General features: G+C 49.2%; 3 protein-coding genes across 3 annotated transcripts; 1 reads left to right on the plus strand and 2 right to left on the minus strand.

The window, feature by feature from the left end:
- The first annotated feature begins 966 nt into the window (after nt 1–966).
- Nucleotides 967–3,549, plus strand: LOC123075839 (uncharacterized). Its single transcript, XM_044498349.1, has 3 exons — nt 967–1,635; nt 1,758–2,458; nt 2,575–3,549. Exons 1-3 carry the CDS (start codon nt 969–971, stop codon nt 3,460–3,462), a joined length of 2,256 nt encoding a protein of 751 aa, XP_044354284.1. The 5' UTR covers nt 967–968; the 3' UTR covers nt 3,463–3,549.
- Nucleotides 3,550–7,010: 3,461 nt separating this feature from the next.
- Nucleotides 7,011–8,018, minus strand: LOC123076648 (probable carboxylesterase 15). The gene has a single exon (XM_044498785.1). It carries the CDS (start codon nt 8,016–8,018, stop codon nt 7,011–7,013), a length of 1,008 nt encoding a protein of 335 aa, XP_044354720.1.
- Nucleotides 8,019–15,161: 7,143 nt separating this feature from the next.
- On the minus strand, nt 15,162–17,115 carry LOC123076649 (E3 ubiquitin-protein ligase WAV3-like). The gene is made up of 3 exons (XM_044498786.1): nt 17,070–17,115; nt 16,443–16,984; nt 15,162–16,342 (listed from the first exon to the last, which is right to left on the minus strand). Exons 1-3 carry the CDS (start codon nt 17,113–17,115, stop codon nt 15,362–15,364), a joined length of 1,569 nt encoding a protein of 522 aa, XP_044354721.1. The 3' UTR covers nt 15,162–15,361.
- Nucleotides 17,116–22,050: the final 4,935 nt, after the last annotated feature.

Genomic DNA, 22,050 nt, shown 5'->3' on the forward strand with positions numbered 1-22,050 from the left:
ACAAATTTACTACTTGTTTAGGAGCATGAAGAAAGCCTAGGGATGCCACCATCCGGTGATGCGCTGCTAAGAAGTATTCCCTCCGTCCCAAAATTCTTGTCTTAGATTTGTCTAAATACGGATGTATCAAGTCACGTTTTAGTATTAGGTACATCCGTATCTAAAAAAAAAATCTAAGACAAGAATTTTTGGACGGAGGGAGTAGATGACGTAAATTAAGTGCTAACATTGTTCTGGTTTTCTAAAGTTTGATTCATGATGACAATGATTTTCCTAAAAACGAAGAGGAAAGAAGAGGGGGGTAATTTGGAAACGAATTTGCGTCATTCGCTCCATTTGATCACATCCTGTGTTGAACACTATAACATTAATACACTATAAAATTAATACACTATTAAATACAAAGTTGAATCACTTATTTTGAGACGGAGGGAGTAGTTAATTCATAATAGCTAAATGTTAGGCCCTATTTGGTTCATAAGTCTTACGATTTTTTTTAGTCCCAACTTATAAGTCCTAAGTCCCTAAAAAGTCTCTACCTGTTTGGTTCCTGCGACTTAACATGGACTAAAAGACCATATTACAACTATAAGTCCCTATAAGACTCTCCTTGAAAGTCTTATTTTATAAGTCCCAAATGTCCACTTTAAGTCCCTATAAGCCCCTCATGTTTGGTTTAGATGGGACTTAAACGGACTTTTTTAAGTCCCCACACCAATAAGTCCCTGTAACCAAACACCCTCTTAGTCGACTGACTTTAGCTATTGTGGTGAGTTGATTTTGAAGGGAGGAAAGCAAAGGAAGGCTCAAAAAATAGACTGACCCAATTCGTTTTCTTCAGGCAACTGACATATAGCCACGCCCTAATTAATTAAGGGAGATGTTGAAGCGGCCATGGATCTATAAATCCAGCAGTCATCCGAGCACCGAAACACAAACTCAAACACAAAGCCCAAGAAGTATCCATCATGAGAGACCACAAATACAAAAACAAACACAAGCACAAGCACACAACCCACCGGCGTGAAGGTGAAGAGCAAGGAGGAGCCCCGGGCACAATGGTGGAGAGCCGCAGCACCATCGCCTTCTTCGGGACCTCCAGGCCACCGGTGGCGCTGGACCTCTTCTCGTGCCCAGTGAACCCGCCGCCATCGTCTGCGCGGGACGAGCAGCGCCTCACCGACGGCGTGTCGTACAACCACAACGGCCGGGCAATCCCCGCGCCGGCGCTCAAGGAGCTCCTGTCCTTCCTGGCCAAGAAGGACACCGCGCTGGCCCTGGCCGGCGGCACCACTCCGGAGGACGTGGACAAGGGCGGTGTCACCGCCCTCGTCTTCATCTCCGGGAGGGACAACGGCCTGGAGACGCTCCATGTGGCCCTGCGCGCCGCAGACAACAAGAACACGGTGCTGTCGCTGGCCGACGTCTACGGCGCCGGCACCTTCGGCGGGGTCCGAATGGAGGACAGTGGCTGCCTGGCCGGCGGCTTCGAGGCGGGCGGCCTCACCGTCGGGCACTCGCTGGTGTACGTGTCCACCAAGGGGCCGGCGGCAGCACGGCGCACTCCGTGTCCGTGGACCGTGGTGTACAAGACCAACCTTGCCGACGGCAGGACGGAGCGCCTCACTCCGCCGGGTAACCATCAGATCTGATCTGCTCTCTCATATCGTATTCGTATATAGTATTATCATTTGGGCAGGCATTTGGCCATGGCCATGGCCATTCAGCACGCGACTGATGCGTCTGCGCGCGTGCAGATCAATACGACCTGAACCCGGCCGTGTCGCCGTCCGGGCAGAGGGTGGCGGTGGCCAACTTCCGGTCCGGCGAGGTCGGCCGCCTGAAGACCGATATTGTGGTGATGAACGTGGACCGGGAGGCGCAGGGCGGGCTTGGGCGCAGCATCCTCATCAAGGACGGCGGGTGGCCGACGTGGGGCAGCGACAACGTCATCTTCTTCCACCGAGGGGTGGACACCAAGGATAATACCGACTGGGGCGTGTACCGGTACGACCTCACCACCAAGGAAACCGTCAAGGTGACCCCTGATAACATCCAGGCCATGACTCCGGCGGCCATCGACGAGACGACGGTGGCCGTGGCCGTCACCCGGGAGACCTCCGTGGACCGCACAAGGAAGGAGCAGTACCGCCACATCGAGATCTTTGAGGTCGGCAAGCCTGCCAGCCCGGTGGTGATCACCCATCGCACGACGCCGTTGGCTGACCACTACAACCCGTTCGTGCTCGACGGCGGCAGCCGCGTGGGTTTCCACCGCTGCAGAACCGACGATGACAAGGTGAATACTACCGCTGATCCCAAGAAGAAGCATAAGGACGGCGGGCTGGCCGGCGTGTTCCCAAGCATCAGCAATGACGGCTCCAAGATCTGCTACGTGGACAACGAGTTCAGATCCGTGTGGGTCGCCGACGAAAAGGGGCCGCGACCAGTCCATTCGGTACGTCGTCAAATATATATATATTCTCTCGTCTTCTTGTTGGTTCATCCATGAAATATATCTATCTATCTATCTATCTATCTATCTACAACAATCGGTGTGTATGATATGAGCAGGTGAGGAACAAGATCAGAGTCTTGTCCACTACGTGGAACCAAGACATGAGCAAGGACACCATCTACTTCTGCGAGGGCACGGCCGACCACCTGCAGATCTGTGCCCTCGAAGGCGCCTCCGAGCTCCGGCCCAATGACCGGAACATGAGGCGCCTCACCAAGGGCAAGTTCAACGACGCCTTCCCCTCAAGCAACCCGGCCGGGACCAAGTTTGTGTTCCGGTCGACGCGCGACAGATCCGGTAGGCCGGAGTACGGCAAGTACAACAACCTCTACATCATGGAGGACGCAGAGGAAGGGGAGTGGGGCGAAGGCACGGTGACGCAGCTCACCGACGGGCCCTGGACCGACAGCCATTGCAGCTGGTCGCCCAGGGGTGATTGGGTCGTCTTCTCCTCCTCTCGTGATAGAGACATCGTCGACGACACTAACTGCTTCTCCATCTTCCTCGTCCTAGCCACCGACCCCAAGGTGCTGGTGCGGGTCATGTCCCTGGCAGGCCACGTTTGTCACCCCGTCTTCAGCCCGGACATGGACAACATCGTCGTCACCTCCGACTTCGCTGTAGTCTCCGCCGACCCGGTGTCTCTGCCCATCTTCATTGCCTCCGTTAGGCCCTATGGTGACATGTTCTCCATTAAACTCCGTGACACAGCAGACATCAACAAGAACAAGGACATCGTGGAGTTCCACCGCATCACACACACCTGCTACGAGTACTCCAAGCCTACATGGACCATCTATTTTGGTGACGAGCCCAACGACAAGTGGCCAACCAATAGCGGTGCGGCTACGGGCCCCTACGCACCGCCTCTTTCAATGCATTGGTGCTTAGGTGAGGTGCTAAGTGCACTACAAGTCTTAGCAACTAATCTCCCTAATGCATAGGTGCTTACCTTTTGTAGCTAAGCTGCTTTCATTTTATTTAGCAACTAAATTCTTTATCCATTGGTTGATAGGCATTTTGTAGGTCCACATGCTTAACATTGTTTCTTCTTCGGATCACCAAAGTGCTCTCTTATCGCTTTAATTACTTTGCCACATCAACTTTTTTGCCTATGTGACATTCTTAGCATCTATACATGGTAAAGCACTGAGAAGGGCACTCTCCATGTTACCCCTATACAGGAGTACTACCACTGCTGTCCTTTTCTGTTTTCTATAAATAAAGGGGTGTCATTTTAATATATTTTTAACGGAGGGTTTTAATTCAGTGTTGACCAACAACAAACATAAATGAGTCATACCTGTTAGGAAATTGACTCCACCTATGGGGGAGGTTCAGCCGGCTCTACAGGGTGTTTCCTATCTAGATCGAACACTTTAGTCTAATATAAGAAGGTACGCAATTGTCTTAACCCCAAGAAAATCATCTCTATACGCACATACACTCGCCTTTATGAATCGTTAAAAAAGAGAGAAGATCATCTCTATAAATAGAGCACCACCCTAGTTGCGTACGTATATCATGTATCTTATCCCCTTTACTTTTGTGCATTTTGTGTGTTGATCATCTTTGGCAGCACGACGTCCAACCGGTTACTCAACAATATGAAACTAGTATACATCTAAACTGGATTTTTTAAGAAAATACTTAACTATATACTAACTAAGGGTGTCCTACACCAACGCATACCCCACTAGCAGGTGGTATATAAATTGAATGTAAACTTGTAAAGTATAGCAGGCTCCCCTTGCCTGCCCTCACTTCGTTCCCAAGGGGCGACTCCGGCGGATCCCAGTCTTGCCAAAATGTTCGCCATATATTAAAAAAAGTTCATCATGCATTGAAAATTTCACTGTATACAAAAAATGTTCACAATATATCAAAAATATGTGTAGTGAGTATTTGGAAAAATGTTCATCATATAAAGAAAAAAATGTTCGTAGTACAAAACTAAAAAAATGGAAGAGTGAAAAAAACTAACCTAAAAGAAAAAAATACAAACAAAAGAGAAAACCAAAAACACCAACAAAAAAGCGCAACAGAAAAGAAAACAAGAAAAATGCAGTTAGCGAACCAAAGCAATGCGGGGGCAATGGACTGGCCTGCTCGACTTGCTCGCCAAAACCCTAAACCCTACTCGCTCGCCTAAATGGCGTAGACTCGAATGCCTTCAGACATCAACTAGAAATTGTTACAAGAAGTTATTGCCCACCCTATTTGGGCAGCAGCCCAATTACTAAACGCACGAGCTACTGTGCGGCTTGGCACCTGAAGTTCCAAATAGGCACCACGGATCCTATTCCTGCCGTAGGTTGGGGAATAGCGATCAAACGCGTAACCTCCCGCCGTCCCGCGCACCTCGTCCTGTTTATGGGCAGGCCCATTTTATTTTTTTCCCCACAAGAGCGTTTTTTCTTTTCTTGTTTCCACTCTTTTTTTCTTCTGGATTTTCTTTCTTTCTCTTGTTTTCCTTTATTCTTTTTTTTCTTTCTTCTTTACTAAATATTTTATTTTCTTATTCTGTTTCTTTCCTCAAATCGCTGAACTCGTGAAGTTTTCTCGAATTCATGATTTGTTTTGATTATCATGCACATTTATTGAAATCCGGAAACAATTTTATGTTTGTGAATTTTTTAAATATGTGACCATTTTTTCAGAATTCATGATTATTTGAAATTCGTGAACAATTTTTTACGTCATGATATCAAATCACGAATATTTTTTTCTTCAAAATTGCCAATTTTTCATATTCACAATTTTTTTTGAATTCGTGAACATTTCGTAAATGCACAAAAAGATGTATTGTCGAGCATATTTTGAAATCCCGTACATTTGTTTTTGAATATGGGATTCATGAACATTTTTAGAAGTAAAAAAAAGTAAGAAGAAACGAAAAACATGGCGCGTGCACGATTCCTCGCTTTCCACTGCTCAGAGCCGGGAATAGGTGCTTCCAATAAGCGTTCCATTGCAACCATCCTCCTAACCTGGTGCCAAGGGGAAGCAGGAAAATTGTCCAAGAGGTGGCCTATGAAGAGAAGCAAACACGACGAGCTATCTGTTACTAGAAGTTTTTGCCAACGACTTAGGGCATCTCGAACGCAGGTCACCATGAGAAGGGCGGAGACTATCCAACCAGAGTCACCAATTAAAAGTGGACATCAAAATTTCAGAATAAATTAAACATAGCAAAAGAACCCTAAAAACAACTAAAAATCCTACTCTACTCCCCCATCAGAGGTGAGCTCAATGGACCCCGTGCCGGACATTCTAGCCTTGTCGTTGTTAACGGCCAATGCGAACGAGGTGGAGCTAGCGATGGGCGCCTCTTTGGCATTCGTGCTGCTCCCACATGTCGTCCTCCGTCTCCAACCCCTGAAAGAGGCAGTTGCGCTCGGTCTTGTTGATGCGAAATTGCAATTGCCAATGCTCATGGCAAATGGTGCAGGCACTGTGCATGGATGCAAACACCACTCATTAGACGTCGACGATGCTCGAGTCCATCGAAGCCATTGTCACGACGGCAGTGTAGGACACGCATTCCACCTCCTCTGCCTGGAGTAGTCTAACCCCGGACAGTCGTCGATCGTGAACGACCACACCACCTCAGCGAGTGCTCCTTCTTTCAACTCTGGCGCCTCCTTGTCTGCGACCTCTATCATAGCCATGGGGACGCGCTCTGCCACTCCCCCATCTCCTCCTCTTCCAAGCTCAGCTCCGGAGAGCTTGGAGTTGGGCCACTCAATGCGGGTTTGGCGCCTTGTGTCCGAGGCGCAAACCTCGACCACGATTTCAGCACGTAGCCCCGGCGAGAGCTGCTTTTCCAGCACGAATGAGCGGTTCCTGCCATTGCTACGGTGGACAATGGATGAGGATGTGAAGGGTGCTTGGATGGTGGATCGGACGGTGGAAGAAGGTGTTCGTATGTGTAGGATTTTGGGTCATGGCCGGCCAGCTTTAAATTGTCCGAGCCCGCGGAGCGGCGATGGTTGAATGCCAGCAACTCGAAGGTAGGCATCGGGGCTTTCCGCTAGTGTGAATGCAGGGTAGGTGGACAGCCGATAAGCCGAGAGTCATGTCCGCTGAATGCATGGAGAATTTTGGAATGGACACCGTGGGAGAGGGTTTTGGGTGGGTCCGTGTTGTCGGAGTCGACATGGCGGACGTTCTAACTCCCTCCAAAGATCCCCTGGTTTGATGCCGGATTATGGGATTTTGGATTTTCGCACCACCCGAGGACACTTTTGGTGAGCTACATTGGATGGCTAAAGTGCCCGGACGGTCTGGTCCGAACATTTTCGGTGAGAATAGATGCTGCCTTTGGAGCCTTGCTCCTTGTTAAATCTGAACTGAATCGAATATCGTTGCAACAATCAATTGGTGAATCAAGAAACCCAAGATAACAGACTCATAAATCATAACCCAATAGCAACCTAATTAAGAGATAGTAAGACGACATTGCTCGCCCTCAAGGAAGATTGTAGCTCATTTAATTGCGCTGATCAAGGAAGCGCTTGATCACCGTGAGCAGTTCGTCTGCCGCCGGAGAGAATGGTTTTGTTGCAAAGAAGGCGTGCTCCTGCCCAGGGAACACGGCCAGCTCTACGTCCTTCCCCATCGCCTTGAGCCGGTCGGCGTACTCGATGTCCTTGTCCCTCACCATGTCGCACTCCGCTGCCACCACCAGCATGCGCCCGACGTCGGCCGTCTCCAAGCTCGGGCTGGCCGGGCCGAACGGGTTAACCAGAGGGTCGTCCTTGTTCGCCCCCACCGGCATCATGAGGCGGAAATACTTGTCGGACATCTTGAGGCTCAAGAAGGCGGTGTCCGGCGTGTCCAGCTCCGACTGGGTTGCCGTCTCCGACAAGAAGGGCGGCATGAGCAGGATGCAGCCGGCGATCTTTACCATGGGGTGTGGGCGGAGTAGCAGGTGGTGCGCGAGGGTGGCGCCGGAGGACTGGCCGCCAAGGAAAATGCAGGCGTCCTCGGCCAGCCACGCGTCGGACCGAGAGGAGATGCGGGTGGCGAGCCAACGGAGCGCGGTGGCCGAGTCCTCCACGGCGGCGGGGAGAGGGTGCTCGGGGGCGAGGCGGTAGTCGAAGGAGAGCACGACGGCGGGCAGCTCGCAGGCGAGGCGGAGGCAGCCTGCGTGGTTCTTTGGCCAGGAGTAGGAGCCGAACACGAAGCCCCCGCCGTGGAAGTAGACGAGCACCGGCAACTTGGTGTTACCTTCGCCGAGTTGTGGCCTGTAGAAGCGCACGCCGAGGTTGTATTCGGCGTCGTACACGGCGTCCTTCCACTCGACGCGGCCGTCGTCGTAGTCGGCGCCGGCAGGGAACGGCGGTGGCGTGGAGCGGATCACCGTGCCGTCGCTGAGCAGCTTCATGACGCCAAGGCAGTCCTCGACCACGTAGGGGATGGCCTTGGCCTTGGCCTTCCCATTGGCAGTGTCGCCTACTGGTTCAGGTTCACGAGAGAGGACAGTGGAGGACGGCATTGCCAACGGAGGTGATCTATATACGCTGCTTGGGATTGGCTGTTTGCTTTGGTTTGCTTCATCGACAGGCGAATGCATTCTTCTTTTATGGGTGCATCGAATGCACTAACATGTCATCATCAATAATCGGTAATCACCAACAGGGATAGCACATGACGTTTCTGCCCCGCCGGTCAACCACAACCAAGGGCCATTTTCGTCATTTTGTTGTTTTGACCTAGACTTGTTTTTATGACCAAGCTAGATAGGCTGAGGTCCTGATATTTATGCTAAAAACAACGTGTCCAACTGCATTAATTCCAGTTGGCTGAGTTAGCTGCCGCTAAGCAAATAAATTTTTAACCCTTCATACATTACGACTTCCACAATGCATGTTGCGTTGGACAGTGATTAAGTGCTTCTTTGCAAGAACAATATTGTGATTTGATCGCACATATTCAGCTCCTTCCGTTCTCAAATATAAGTCTTTCTAGAGATTTCGACAAATGACTACATACTGAGCAAAATGAGTAAAATATGTCTACATATATACATCTGTATGTTGTATTTCATTTGAAATGTCTAAAAACACTTATATTTAGGAACGGAGGGAGTAGTAACATACCAGTGGCTCATCAATAGCTAACGTGGTTGCAAACAAAAAAAAAACATGGTTGCACTTAAATTCTTGTGACAATGGAATTCCTTTTTTGTATGGATTTCAAGAAACAAATACCAGTTAGCATGAGCGCGTAAACAAACCATTTCAAATAAAAAATGCATTAATCCCAAGGCCAACCACTTTGCAGTGACAATATTGGGATGCCAATGTTGATGCTATATACCAATTGGCAAACCAGAAATGCTAAGAAGAACCGGTAGGACCAAGAATTTGTACCATTCTTAGAGAATATAATGATTCAATCTGAACTAGTACATGGTGCGACAGTTCACACACGTTGTGAGTGTTGACAAATTATTGTTGATCCATTCGTTGTTGGTATATGTATATAAGTCGTATGCTTGTTGCAAATTTAATTATGGTCATTGCCTCATTGGTGTAAACGGTCCCCCATGCATGTGCGTCAAGCCTGGAGTGGCGAGTGCGAGGACTCTGAACCAAGTTCAGTGGGCACACGGCAGTTGAGTCTTTCAATCTGGGCTAAACCTTGCTTCAAATTTATACATATGAATAACGGATGTAAGGTGTCTGCTGCAAAGTCGCCAAGAAAGGATGTGTGCTGCAAAAAAGGCCTTCTTGCACGACTTGCTTTTTTACTTGCATGACTTGGTAACGCCAACTTTCCCCATCTTCAAATAATCTGACTGTTGGTCTAATAAGCCGTGGTGATGGGCCGAACGTGCCCGGCGCGTGTATGGGCGCGCACTGGGTGTGTTGGACGCATCGGGACCGTGGCATGGTCGTGTGTGTGTGCGTGCGGGTGCAGCACGGGCGTGTCCGTGCGGGGGTGCGTCGTGTGTGTGTGTGTGTTTAGGTCTAGGCTGTTGGCGAGTCGCGTGGCGCGATCGAGGGTGTTGCCGTTGGCGCTCACAGTGGGCCGCGCGCGTCGGAGCGCGACGCGGGCATGATCAGAGCGGGCGATGCGCGCACGATCGGGAGGGAGTGGAGGCGTGGGTGTGTGACCAGTGCGCCGGCTCATGTATAAAGCCACGCGATGGCCGTTATAACAGCTTGGAGGAGCTCGAGTTTCTGCTTGAGGGAAACGGCCGTAGTTGCGGCCGTGGCGTTCGTACACCGAGAACTCTACTGTGTCCACTATCTCCTTCGTTTTCTTCTTCTCTTCAGCTTGGGCTAGCGGGAAGTGACAGAGGGAGAGAGGTAGGTCAGAGGGAGAGTTAGGGAAAGGTAAGACACAAACAATTGGCATCAGAGCCACGTTGCGGCGGTTGATCGCCGGCGATGTCGATCGTGCCGTACGCCGGCGGGCCGGGGAGCTCGTTGCCTGTGCCGTGCCCAGTGCTCACTAGTGAGAACTACACCGTGTGGGCAATCAAGGTCGAGGCCAATATCGATGCGGCTGGGCTCTGGGAGGCAGTGGTTCCGGCGGAGGACACGGTGGCGGCGGTCATCGCCAAGAAGGACAAGCCGTCGAGGGCGTATTTGCTCGGGGCGCTCTCTGAGGAGATTTTGCTGCAGGTCTCGTTGAAGAAAACGGCGGCGGAGATATGGGGTAGCTTGAAGACGAGGTTCGTCGGCGCAGACCGAGTCCGGGCGGCGCGACTGGGCACTCTCCGGGGAGAGTTTGAGCAGCTGCGCATGGCAGAGGGCGATACGCTGGATGCGTTCGCCGGCAAGCTCGGTGGCATGGCGGCGTGCTTCGCGGGGCTCGGGTCGACGCTGGACGACACCGCGTTGGTCAAGAAACTCCTCGACTCCGTGCCGGACCGCCTATACGCGGCAGTGGCCGGAATCGAGTAGTTCTGTTATGTCTCCACCATGGCGTTTGAGGAGGCACTGGGTCGCCTGAAGGCCTTCGACGAGCGGCTACGACGACGGGGGAAAGCAGGCGGCAAGCGGGCTGACGGCCAGCTCATGTACATGGCGGCGCAGTGGCGGGCGCGGGAGCGGCGCTCGGGACGACGACGATGGCAGGAGCGTGGCGTCGGGCAACGGCGGCAACAGGCGCGACCGCTGCTACAAGTGCGGCGAGCGCGGCCACTTCAAGAGGAAGTGCCCCCAGCTGCGGAAGGAGCCGGCGGCGGAGCGCGCGCTGCTGGCGGACGCAAACGTCGAGGACGACGGCCTCCTCTGAGCCACGGCTTAGGGGGAGTGTGTTGGTCTAATAAGCCGTGGCGACGGGTTGAACGCGCCCGGCACGTGTATGGGCCCGCGCTGGGTGTGTTGGACGCGTCGGGACCGCGGCAGGGTCGTGTGTGTGCGTGCGTGCTGGTGCAGCACAGGCGTGTCCGTGCGGGTGTGCGTCGTGTGCGTGTGCGCTCACCATGGGCCGTGCGCGTCGGAGCGCGACGCAGGCACGATCAGAGCGGGCGATGCGCGAGCGATCAGGAGGGAGTGGAGGTGTGGGTGCGTGCCCAATGCGCCGGCTCATGTATAAAGCCACGCGATGGCCGTTGTAACAGCTTGAAGGAGCTCGAGTTTGTGCTTGAGGGAAACCGCCGTAGTTGCGGCCGTGGCGTTCGTGCGCCGGAAACTCTACCGTGTCCACTGTCTCCTTCGTTTTCTTCTTCTTCTCTTCAGCTCGGGCTAGCGGGAAGTGACAGAGAGAGAGGTAGGTCAGAGGGAGAGTTAGGGCAAGGTAAGACACCAACACTGACTTGGCCATTCAAACTTGAGTGAGCTTGTATCATGTCTTGCATATACCAGATTGTATTTAAACGATGAATCTAGCATGAAGTGACAATGCAAATCCTAAACACAAACTCTAAATCCATGGCATTTTGGAAGGAGGGTCATGGCTCGACACGAGGAAATTCATTTTTTAATAGAGATATACAGTAGTCTTAATTATCTTGGCAAGGATAAAAGGTTCAGAAAAATATCCATTAAAAGTCATTAAGCAATACCGTAAAATAGTTGTTAAAGTTCAAACTGTGGACATGCCCATTTTCTAACGATACGAAGGTATTGTTTTCATCACGGCAAGACATGGATAGTGCTTTGGTTCATCTAGACGATAGGCTATAGCTTCAAAAAGAAAAGAAAAACGAAAAGAAGAAAGAATCAGCTTTATTTTCTTGTCATAGTCTAGGACACTATAGGTCGTTACAAGCAAGCTTTGTTTTCCGTTTGACGCCAGCATAATCATTCCCTGTCAAGGAATTGTATGTATGCACGTCGTTGTGTTCACACATAGATTAAATTTAGGACATCTGTAATGATCACCGTCATGTCTCTGACGAATATGCCTGTGTCACGTCGAGCTCGACCAAGCTGTACATGGTGTGGTTAATTCGGTCGTCAACTCTTGAGCGAAGGCAAAACGAAACTTGTAGCATGTGCAACGGGAATCTCCCACCCATTCTTGATGCAGCTTGCATTTCCTTTACTTATCGGCACTGGGCGGCCCAATAAGGTCGCATACCACGCTACTGCAACAGGTACGACAAGGTCATGACTGAGAGAGAGAGAGAGAGAGAGAGAGAGAGAGAGAGAGGTGCATGCAGTGTGGTACGAGTAATGCTACATCTATAAATTGTTCATTTTTTTTAAGACAAGCTGATGTTATGATTGGTAATAGGGGCGTGAAGGGGCCCATCCCCAGTTGAATTCAGTGGGGAAGAGAATTATAGTTTGAAAAATTAAGTAAACTTTTGTAAATTCTTTGTAAGTCCAGCATTATTGCGTGTGGTAATAGGGGATGACACGGGGATGGAGGCGTTGCGTTTCTTTTTGTGTGTGTGTGTGTGTGTTTTGTGCTTTTGTTGTCTCACCAACAACATATAAGATGATCGATTTCTGAGAAAATATCTTTTTTGGTCCTGAAGGGATGCCCAAGCTCAAAACATGTAACTTGCCTTCAACCTGACACAGTTTGCATGTCCATCCTCAACACTTAACCCCCCCCCCCCCCCCCCCCCCCCCGACTTCAACATGCAACTTCCTCCTTCTGACCCAGTTGCAAATCAATCCTTGACACACAAATCCATCCAACCCTAATTGCATGTCCACCCTATAAAAGGTAGAAGAAAATTACACACAAGCTGATGTGGTGGGTGGATTATGATTGGTAATAGGGAGGTGAAGGGGCCCACCCCCAGCTGAATTCAGTGGAGGAGAGAATTACAGTTTGAAAAGTTAAGTAAATTTTTGTACATTCTTTGTAAGTCTACCATTATTGCGTGTGGTACTAGGGGATGGCACGGGGGTGGAGGCGTTGCATTTGTGTGTGTGTGTGTGTTGTGCTTTTGTTGTCGCACCGTACGAGAACAACATATAAGACAATTGATTTATGAGAAAATATCTTTTTTCGTCCCCAAGGGATGCCCAACCTCAAAACATGTAACTTGCCTCCGACCTGACAGAGTTTGCATGTCCATCCTCGGCACTTAACCCCCCCCCCTCCGACCTGACTCAATTGCGTTTGCATTTTCAACATGCAACCTCCCCCTCCTGGCCCAGTTGCAAATCAATCCTTGACACACAACTTCACCCGGCCCTAATTTCATGTTCACCCTCGACACACAACTTGCCCCATGACCCACGACTCAGTTGCATGTAAATCATTGACATACAACTTGCACAACCCAACCCTAGCACATGCAACTTTGCCTTGACTGGACCCAACTGCATGTCAAACCTTGACACACAACTAAACCCTAACCTGGCTCATTTGCATGTCCACTCTCGACACATAACTTGCCCCCGGCCCGACCCACTTGCATGTAAAACCTTGACACACAATTCCACCTGACCAAGTTTCATGTCCATCCCCAACAAGCAACTTGCCCCCAACCCGATTCAGTTGCATGTTCACTTTCGACACGATGAATATTTTACAAATATAGGGTCGCATTTTTAAATACATGTTACTCATTTTTTAAATACGTGATGAACATTTTTGGAGTGATGTTAAACAAATTTTAATGGACGATTAACATTTTAAAATTTGCGATAAACATTTTCAAGTAGTTTTGTTCACGAGTTTAGGAGTTCAAATTTCAAGCCTCACAATCTAGTGAAGCACGTTTTGCATTTAGGGGTTGTCCACCATATTTGGTTAGGTCACCCATGTGTTCTTCTGTTCGTCTCTGTAAACATTGTGACGACTTAAATAAAGCTATACAAGATTGTCTAAAAAAAGCAACATCCAGTTAAACTACTACATGGAAGAGGATGGAGGACGTGTGTTTACGGCAGACCATAATAAAATGGAATGACGTTACTTAGATGTGCTATAACGAAGTCACACCTATATATAAGTGCATGGTTTGCACAAGGGCACCATTTCCTTTTTCCTCCATATCATTTGACGGCTAGGTCAAACTTTCTCCTCCAAGCTTCGTCAATGAGCGTATGGGATTCGTCTCCTCTCCGCCAGACGCTCCGGTGGCCCTTGGCGGGGAGGAGAATCCCAGTGCCTTTGCTCCAGTTAGTAGTTTAGGTCTTTTTAGTTCTCGCAGGTTCTTCTTTAAGTTTGTCTTCTGGGCTCTGATCCTCCTCGAGTTCCTCCATCTAGACGTCAAATACAGCTGTCTGATGTAGAATCCTACCAACTCCTCAGGGTGGTGACGTTAGGGATTCTCGTCGTTTGACAAGATTTGTTTTCAGGTGCTTCAAATCTATTCAAGGGTTCAACGGCGATGATTGTGGCTCCAGGGCGCTGGTCCTTAGGGGCACGTCTACGAAGACCTCCCTACTGTCTTTGACAAGGTCAAGCCGACTTCGGTAGTGTAGCGGCGACAACGGCGCATGGGCGGCTCATTCTGTCGACGTTAGTGGTCGTTCGGTTGTCTCAGAATCTCGATAAGATTTTATTACGTTTGAGGTGCTTTGTACTTCCGGTGAACTTTAATAATAGATCTGAATCATTTTTACGAAAAACAGGTCACATCTAGTTGTTTCTTAGACGTTTTTTTTTCATCGTGTTCCCTTTCAGCTCGGAATGCATAGATTACTAGGAATCCGGGATCCCAATTGGCAGGAAGAAGCTAAGTATTCACGGTAGCCAGCCCAAATTTTTTGGTCGGAGTTTTGCGAGGCTGGGGTGATATGCAGGGAATTCATGTGCGGTTCCAATTCTTTTGTCGAAATGTCAACCGAGTCTTAATTCTTTTTAAATGCACACCCCAAACCCAAATCTTTTGAAGTGATTCATGGGAGGTCCTGTTGACCTGGATCCAAGTTGACCGGCTTACTGCCACGTAGTCAGTAATTTGCACAAAGCCCCTGAAAAACCACCTCTTCCAATTCTATGGCGCCTACTCTCCCGTCATGAAACAGATTGACATAATGATAAGTTTAATAAAATAATTTGATCTTGTGACATTATAATATTATATACAGTAGTTTTTCTGTACGCACAAGACATTAATTAAAAGACTGGCATAACAAAACATAGTCATAAACACTAAAATCAACAAGTTGGTTGAAATTAAGAAGAAATAAACAATGAGAAAAAGAGGATGAAAACACATCCATGCATGCATGGGTTGGAAGTGAAATTAAACACGGTCGATGATGGTACTAGTGAAATAATTCCGCTGAAGCAAATGGGTTGACAAGTTGATGAAACAAGTGGATGTCCTATTGGATAGTAGTACTAGCACTAGGCCGCGCTTATTGGACACTGAAGTACAGTAATAATTAACCAAAGGAATAAACTAGAGCAAGCAGCGCGGGAGAGAGAGAGAGAGACTAGGCAAATTGAGGCGGAAATGGCATGCTAGGTGGTGGTGGTGGGGTTGATCATCTTCTCGATGGCCTGCAGAGCCTCGATTGCCTTCTGGAGGTATACGGCGAGCTCGGAGGAGAAGGCTGCCATGGGGTTGGCGGCGATCTCTTCCTTGACGTCGTCGGCGGCGGAGGGCAGCGGCTTGGTGGGGTCACTGTCGAACTGCTTAGCCTGCTTAAGGTAGGTGTCCATGCGTGCCGTGGCGAAGAGGCGAACTGCGTCCGTGTCGTCGCCCCTGTCGGCGTAGCGCTGGCGGGCGTGGGAGGTATCGGAGGCGAGCGCGTAGGGGCGGCCCTGCGCCTCGTAGAGATCCTTGGTGGCCATGAGCTTGATGAGCTGCACGAGCTCGGCGCGGAGCGAGTCGAGCAGCTTCTGGCCGTCGTCCAGCACGAGCTCCTCCAGCGCGTTCTGCGCCTCCACGAGCCTGTAGCGTGCGCCGTCGAGGTCGCCGGCTTCCGCCAGAGCCATGGCGTCCCTGATGGCCTGGGCCTGCCGGCGCCGCGCCAGCTCGGCCAGCACCCAGCGCGCCTTGCTGCCGGCGACGGTGGCTGGGTTCGGGGTGCGGTAGATCTTGAGGTTCTCGGGGGTCTGGAGGCCGTGCACGACGGACTGGGCGGTATAGCTGTGCTGGGCCTCGGCGAGGACCGCGTCGTGGCGCGTGGTGCCGGCGGCGCAGTCCGAGAGCGTCATCTTGACGGTGACCTTGCGCGACTCCCCGCTGAAGAGGGTGCCGAAGTTGATGGTGATGACGCCGGTGGCGCTGTCCGTGGTCTGCGTGTAGTCGGTGTCGGCGGGCACCACCATCACCTTCAGGCCGTCCTCGGTCTTGGGCGTGAGGGTGAGCTTCACGTCCTGCGCCACCACGGTGAGGAGGCCACCCAGCATCTGGGAGAAGGGCCTGGTGAGGTTGGCCCCGTCCCGCACCGTGCTGAACGTGCCGCCGGGGGATTTCTTGGCGATGGCGTTGAGCAGCTAGCAATGGCATCAATTAAGATATCATCAGCATAACTCGTTGAGCACTTGGAGTATCGAATGAAAAAAGCTAGATATAGTAGAGTAGCTAGGTACGTACCTTGTGATCTGTGTCCTTGCCGAGACCGAAGGTGTAGACGCTAGCACTGCCAAGATCGACATCCGTGGCTTCACCGGCGCTCTGCACGCCGTCGGACATGAGGAAGACGTTGGCGGTGCGGGATTTCTTGGTGGAGCGTTCGGCGACGACTTGCCGCGCGATCTCGAGGCCACTCTTGATGTTGGTGGTTCCCTTGGCCTTGAGGCCGTCGATGATGGCCTTGACTTCCTTTTGGGCGGCCTCGGTCATGGAGCGCAGCGGGCAGAGCCTTTGGGCGTGGCTGGAGAAGGTGACGATGGAGAGGCGGTCCACGGGGGTGAGCTTCATGATCACGAACTGCATCGACTGCTTCATGCTTTCAAGCCTCTCCCCCTGCATGCTGCCGCTCACATCCAGCACCACCACAAGGTCCAGCCCCTCCCTGACGACGGCGCTGGGTGCGGCGTTCAGCTCGATCACCGCCGTGACCTCGTCGGCCGTCAGCGCCACGTCGTCCCTGCTGTACGCTGGCTTTTGGATCTTCACCAGTCCCTTGGTGCTCCCTGCATTGATATCGCATGCATGCACGCATATAATTCATGATAAGCACTCGAACACTCTTGTATCAAATTAGCCGAATGGCTGTACCTGTATTCAAGGTACTGGCAGGATTCTCATCGTCGTTGAACACCATCCTGAGCGTGCGAGGGCTAGCTGCTAGAAACCGCTGGCAGAGTGTACCGGTTTGTTTAGCAGCTAGCTAGCTTACTCACTGAGTTACCGTCTGTCTTGGTACATGTCTATGCATATATAACCTCCCTACATGTATATAAATATCTATGATGTAGTCCGTCCTGGATCGATGCTATTTTTTTAGATAATATGAAATCGAAGCCGTCCCTAGATGTGGATCTGCATCGATCATAAGATGCTAGACATCAACTGCAGCTAATTCTCAGTTTCCCGCCCTAATGTGTCACACACCACATATATCTTTACTTGATAATAACGGAAGAGTTACTTCTTCGTCAAGCCTCGGTTGTTCGGTTCTCCAGCGAGCCTCGGAGTGGCCGCGGTGGCTGAGGCTCTTCACAGTGTGGACGGTGACTGAGCCTCTTCATCGTGTGGGTGGCACGGGGTGTTGCGCCAGGTGGCCCTAGCATGTTCTCTGCCGGCGGCAGTGGTGGCGCCTAGATCTGGTTCTGAAGGTCCCATATTTGTCCCGACGGGGCTTCCCTCTAGGGTTTTGTTGTCCTAGGGTACTTGTGGCTCGCGGTAGAACCTGAGGAAAGCTCCACGTATCGGTCCTAACGGCGACGGTGCCCAATGGTGTCACTTTTCTCTTAAGGACGTAGTTGGGGTGATCTTCTTCGAGCAAGAGCTCTAGCTGAAAACCTGTGTCCGCTACGGACTCGACGACGGGGATGCTTTGTATCGTTTCCCTCTCAGAGCACTGTCGTGGAGCTCAGGTGACCTAAGATGTGGTGTGGCGTTTCCTGATGGACCTCATGTGCTCTTATTCAGCGGCTTACTCATGTCATTTTTTGTACTTGTGCATTTTTGTAATGTGATTTATCTTGTCTGTTTATCCTTTGATCTGCTTTGTAAGAAGTTTCCACGCTATCTTGTATCGTTCAGCTGTATACTGTGGTTGGCGTTTTATTTACAAACCAGGGCGAAAGTCTATTTTTCGGAAGAAAAAGGTTACCTCCTACTAGCCTGTGTACCGGAATGCAACCAATCAACATTAACCGTTCCCATTTTTTTCTTTTTTTTAGAAAAGAAGGAGGACCCCCGGCTTCTGCATCTGGACAACATTAATCGTTCCCCTGTTTAATAGATTAGTTGTTTTATGTGCAAGTGACCAAAAGTCAATCAAGCCATCCCATCCCATTCGATCCTCAAACTCGCCCGTGTTTTGATCATTTTTTACCATCAGTTACTTAACTTAATATAGCTATATCAATATTCGACCGCTCATTTGCACGCACTACTGGGAAAAGACTTATATGTGGACTTAAATTAGTCGTGGGCGGTGTCTTGGACCCACCTGTTTAAAAGGGAAATGCCGAAAAAAACAGAATTTTATGTGTTAGGCGAATGGTTCCATTTGCTGGAGAGTGTTCGATTTGTACACGAAGTACATCAAGTTTATATCGTTGCACTCTCAATTTTTTATCACACCCTACCAGGGTCCAATTAGAACATCACTCCACGTTTCATCAAGTTCCAAGCTCGTTTGCATGATAAGTTGAAGGGAATAGCGTTCTACCTTTTTTAGTTGCGGGGAAATCAGTTAATGATTTAAAAATAGCAAACCAGTTCAAAAAGTGGCCAAATTTGAGCACGGGGCTTCTTATGGTGGGTATTAATCATGGTAAGGCTTGAAGTTGAAATGAGGTAAAAAAATGGAACTTCGTGTGGAAGGCGGCGGTTTCCATTCGAAACACTGACACTTTATCGGAGAGTGTTTAGTTTGTTCACGAAGTGAGTCACAGTTTTGCGGTAACTCTCTCAAACCTACAATGGTTCAATTAATACACCATGCCAAGTTTCACCCCCTTTTGGAGCTCGTTTGCATAATAGCTTGAACCAAATAGAGTTCTACCCTTTTTAGTGGCCAACAAATTAGGTAATGCTTCAAAAGTAGCAAACTGACTAAGAAAGTGGCCAAATTTAAGCACGGGGATTCCAACAGTGTGAATTAACCATGGGACAAGTTTGAAATTCAAATCATGTAAAAAAATGGAGATGTCTGTGTAAGACGACTGTTTCTGTTCGAAGCGCTGACACTTCGCCGGAGTGTGTTCGGTTTGTACATGAAGTGCATCAATTTTTTTTGCCGTAACGCTCTCAATGTTTTGCCACACTCTATAGGGGTCCAATTCCGACACTATGCCAAGTTTCACTCCTTGTGGAGCTCGTTTGCATGGTATGTTGAACCGAATAGGGTTTCACCCTTTTAAGTGGCTGAAAACCAGTTAATATTTCAAAAATAGCAAACCAACTAAAAAAGTGGTCAAAATTTAAAGCATGGGGCTTCCAATGGTGTGTAGTAACCATGAAAAATGTTTGAAGTTCAAATCATGTAAAAAAGTGGAGTTGTCTGTGGAAGGCAGCGGTTTCCGTTCGAAACACTAACACTTCACCGGAGAGTGTTCGGTTTGTACACAAAGTGCATCAATTTTTTTCCATAAAGCTCTCAAATTTTTAGCATACCCTACAGGGCTCCAATTAAGACACGCTGCTAAGTTTCATTCCTTTCGGAGCTCATTTGCATAATATGTTGAACCGAATAACGTTCTGCCCTTTTTAGTGGCCAAAAAACTAGTTAATATTTAAAAAAAAGGAAACCAACTAAAAAAGTGAGAAACATTGAGCACGTAGCTTCCAATGGTGTGTATTAATCATGGAAAAAGTTTAAGTTGAAATTATGTAAAAAAATGGAGCCGTGGTTTTCGTTCAAAACGTTGACACTTCGCCGGAGAGTGTTCAATTTATGTTTTTTTCGTAACACTCTTAAATTGTTACCACACCCTACAGGGTCCAATTAAGACCGCACACCAAGTTTCATCCCTTTCGGAGCTCGTTTCTACGGTATGTTGAACCAAATAGCGCTCTACCCTTCTTAGTGACTAAAAAAAATCTGTTCATGCTTCAAAAATAGCAAAACAAGTCAAAAAGTGATCAAATTTGAGCATGGAGGTTCCAATGGTGTGTATTAATCATGAAAAAAAAGAAATTTGAAATCATGTAAAACAATGTAGTTGTGTGTGGAAAGCGGCGGTATCCATTTAAAACGCTAACACTTCGCTGGAGAGTAATCGGTTTGTACACAAAGTGCATCATTTTTTTCCGTAATGCTCTCAAATTTTGACACACCCTACATGGCTCCAGTTAAGATACCGTGTCAAGTTCATCTCTACAAGGGAAATGATGTTAAAAATATAACCCTAGTAACAAATAAAATATTTTTTACAGTGGCAGTCCCTACAAAGGTGCCCGCCACTCGTATCTACCCTTGTAGTGGCAGGCCGCCACTGCTCTCTCTGTATATACCACCGCTGCTCGTCCAACCGAGCCTTATTCATTCCCACACCTCCTCCTCTCTTGCCCTTCCTTTCCTCTCCCACTCCGAGGACCGGTCAAATTTGCGGCCAGAGGCAGCCGCCAAAGCTATCGTCCCTACCCTCCACTGGAGCGTCGTCCGCCGGAGCCAGCTTCCACGCCGTCCACCGTCATGTCCTGTAAGTGCATCTAGTGCCACCCCTAGTTGGTTTTGGAGTATTGACGATAAACTTGGTTGAGGGACTAATGTGTTTGTGAGAATTGCAGGATAACACAGGTAGTAGTCCCTCATTGATTCGGTTTTCCTACCAGAGATGACCCCTAAAAATGTGTGAAGACATTGAAGACAATGGTGGTCTGTGAAGATATTCACAACGAAGATTATGACTCGAGAAGACATTCACGTGAAGACTATGGAGTGCGAAGACATAGTTGTTTCGTAGTTTCCTTTTCTTCTTTGTTGATGTTGTTACAGAAACGGAACTACTACTCGCCGTCGATCACCGGAGACAAGAAAGAAACGAGAGAGGAGGGACACAGAGTATTTCCAGGCGAACTCGACGGAAATACACATGAGCCGTCCATGCGGCAAGGTGTTCGAGGGCCTGGAAATACTCTGTGTCCCTCCTCTCTCGTTTCTTTCTTGTCTCCGGTGATCGACGACGAGTAGTAATTCCGTTTCTGTAACAACAGTTGAGTCATAGGAACCACCACACTGTTAAGTGGGGTCCAAGTGAACAAAGTCAGAGTGACTGAAGTGATGCTCAACCAAATCCTATGTCTTCGAGCGAAGACAATGAGAGCAAATCTTATCCAGAGCTGGATGAGTCATCTTTACTTGTAGCCCAAGTCAAGCTGCCGCGTGTGTTTGAAATCTGACCGTTGGACACGTGTCAGTTCCTTAGTGACCCAGGGTCATTTCGGACAAATCAGGTCGGGTTGCCTCCTGGCTATAAATAGCCCACCCCCTACACCATAAATTGGTGGCTGCTCAGAGTTAGTACACGGCTTTTGTCGTTTGAGAGCCACCCACCTCCGAAGCATTTGAGAGAGAGATCCTTGCGAGGACAAAGCCCAAAACACCCAGAGCCAAAGAGTGTTAGGCATCACTGAAGTCTTTCTGTTCGCGTGACCTGAAGACTTGTTACACTCGAGGACTGTGAATACTCCAGCCTGTTAGGCGTTGCGTTCTGAGCATCCAAGAGTCATTGTGGATTGCCGGTGAACGAAGTCTGTGAAGGTTTGGAATTCTACCTTGAAGACTTACCAGAGTGATTGGGCAAGGACTAAGTGTCCTTAGCTCAAGGGGAATAAGGTGAAGACGCGATCTTCTGAGTTATATCTCAGCCTCCCTAACCAGACGTACAGTTGTCACAGAAACTGGAACTGGTCCAACAAATCCCTGTCCTCACCAAGCTACTGGTTCTATCTCTTACCTCTCTTTACTTACAGTTTGCCTTCGTGAATTCATTGCCTGCTTGCTTGATCTGATTGACTTCACTGTGTGACGACTATTGTTGTTTGGCTTCATACTATCTTCCATCCTGATCCATACTACCTA

This window comes from Triticum aestivum, chromosome 3D (genome assembly GCF_018294505.1).
Source record: "Triticum aestivum cultivar Chinese Spring chromosome 3D, IWGSC CS RefSeq v2.1, whole genome shotgun sequence".
Classification (NCBI taxonomy): domain Eukaryota; kingdom Viridiplantae; phylum Streptophyta; class Magnoliopsida; order Poales; family Poaceae; genus Triticum; species Triticum aestivum.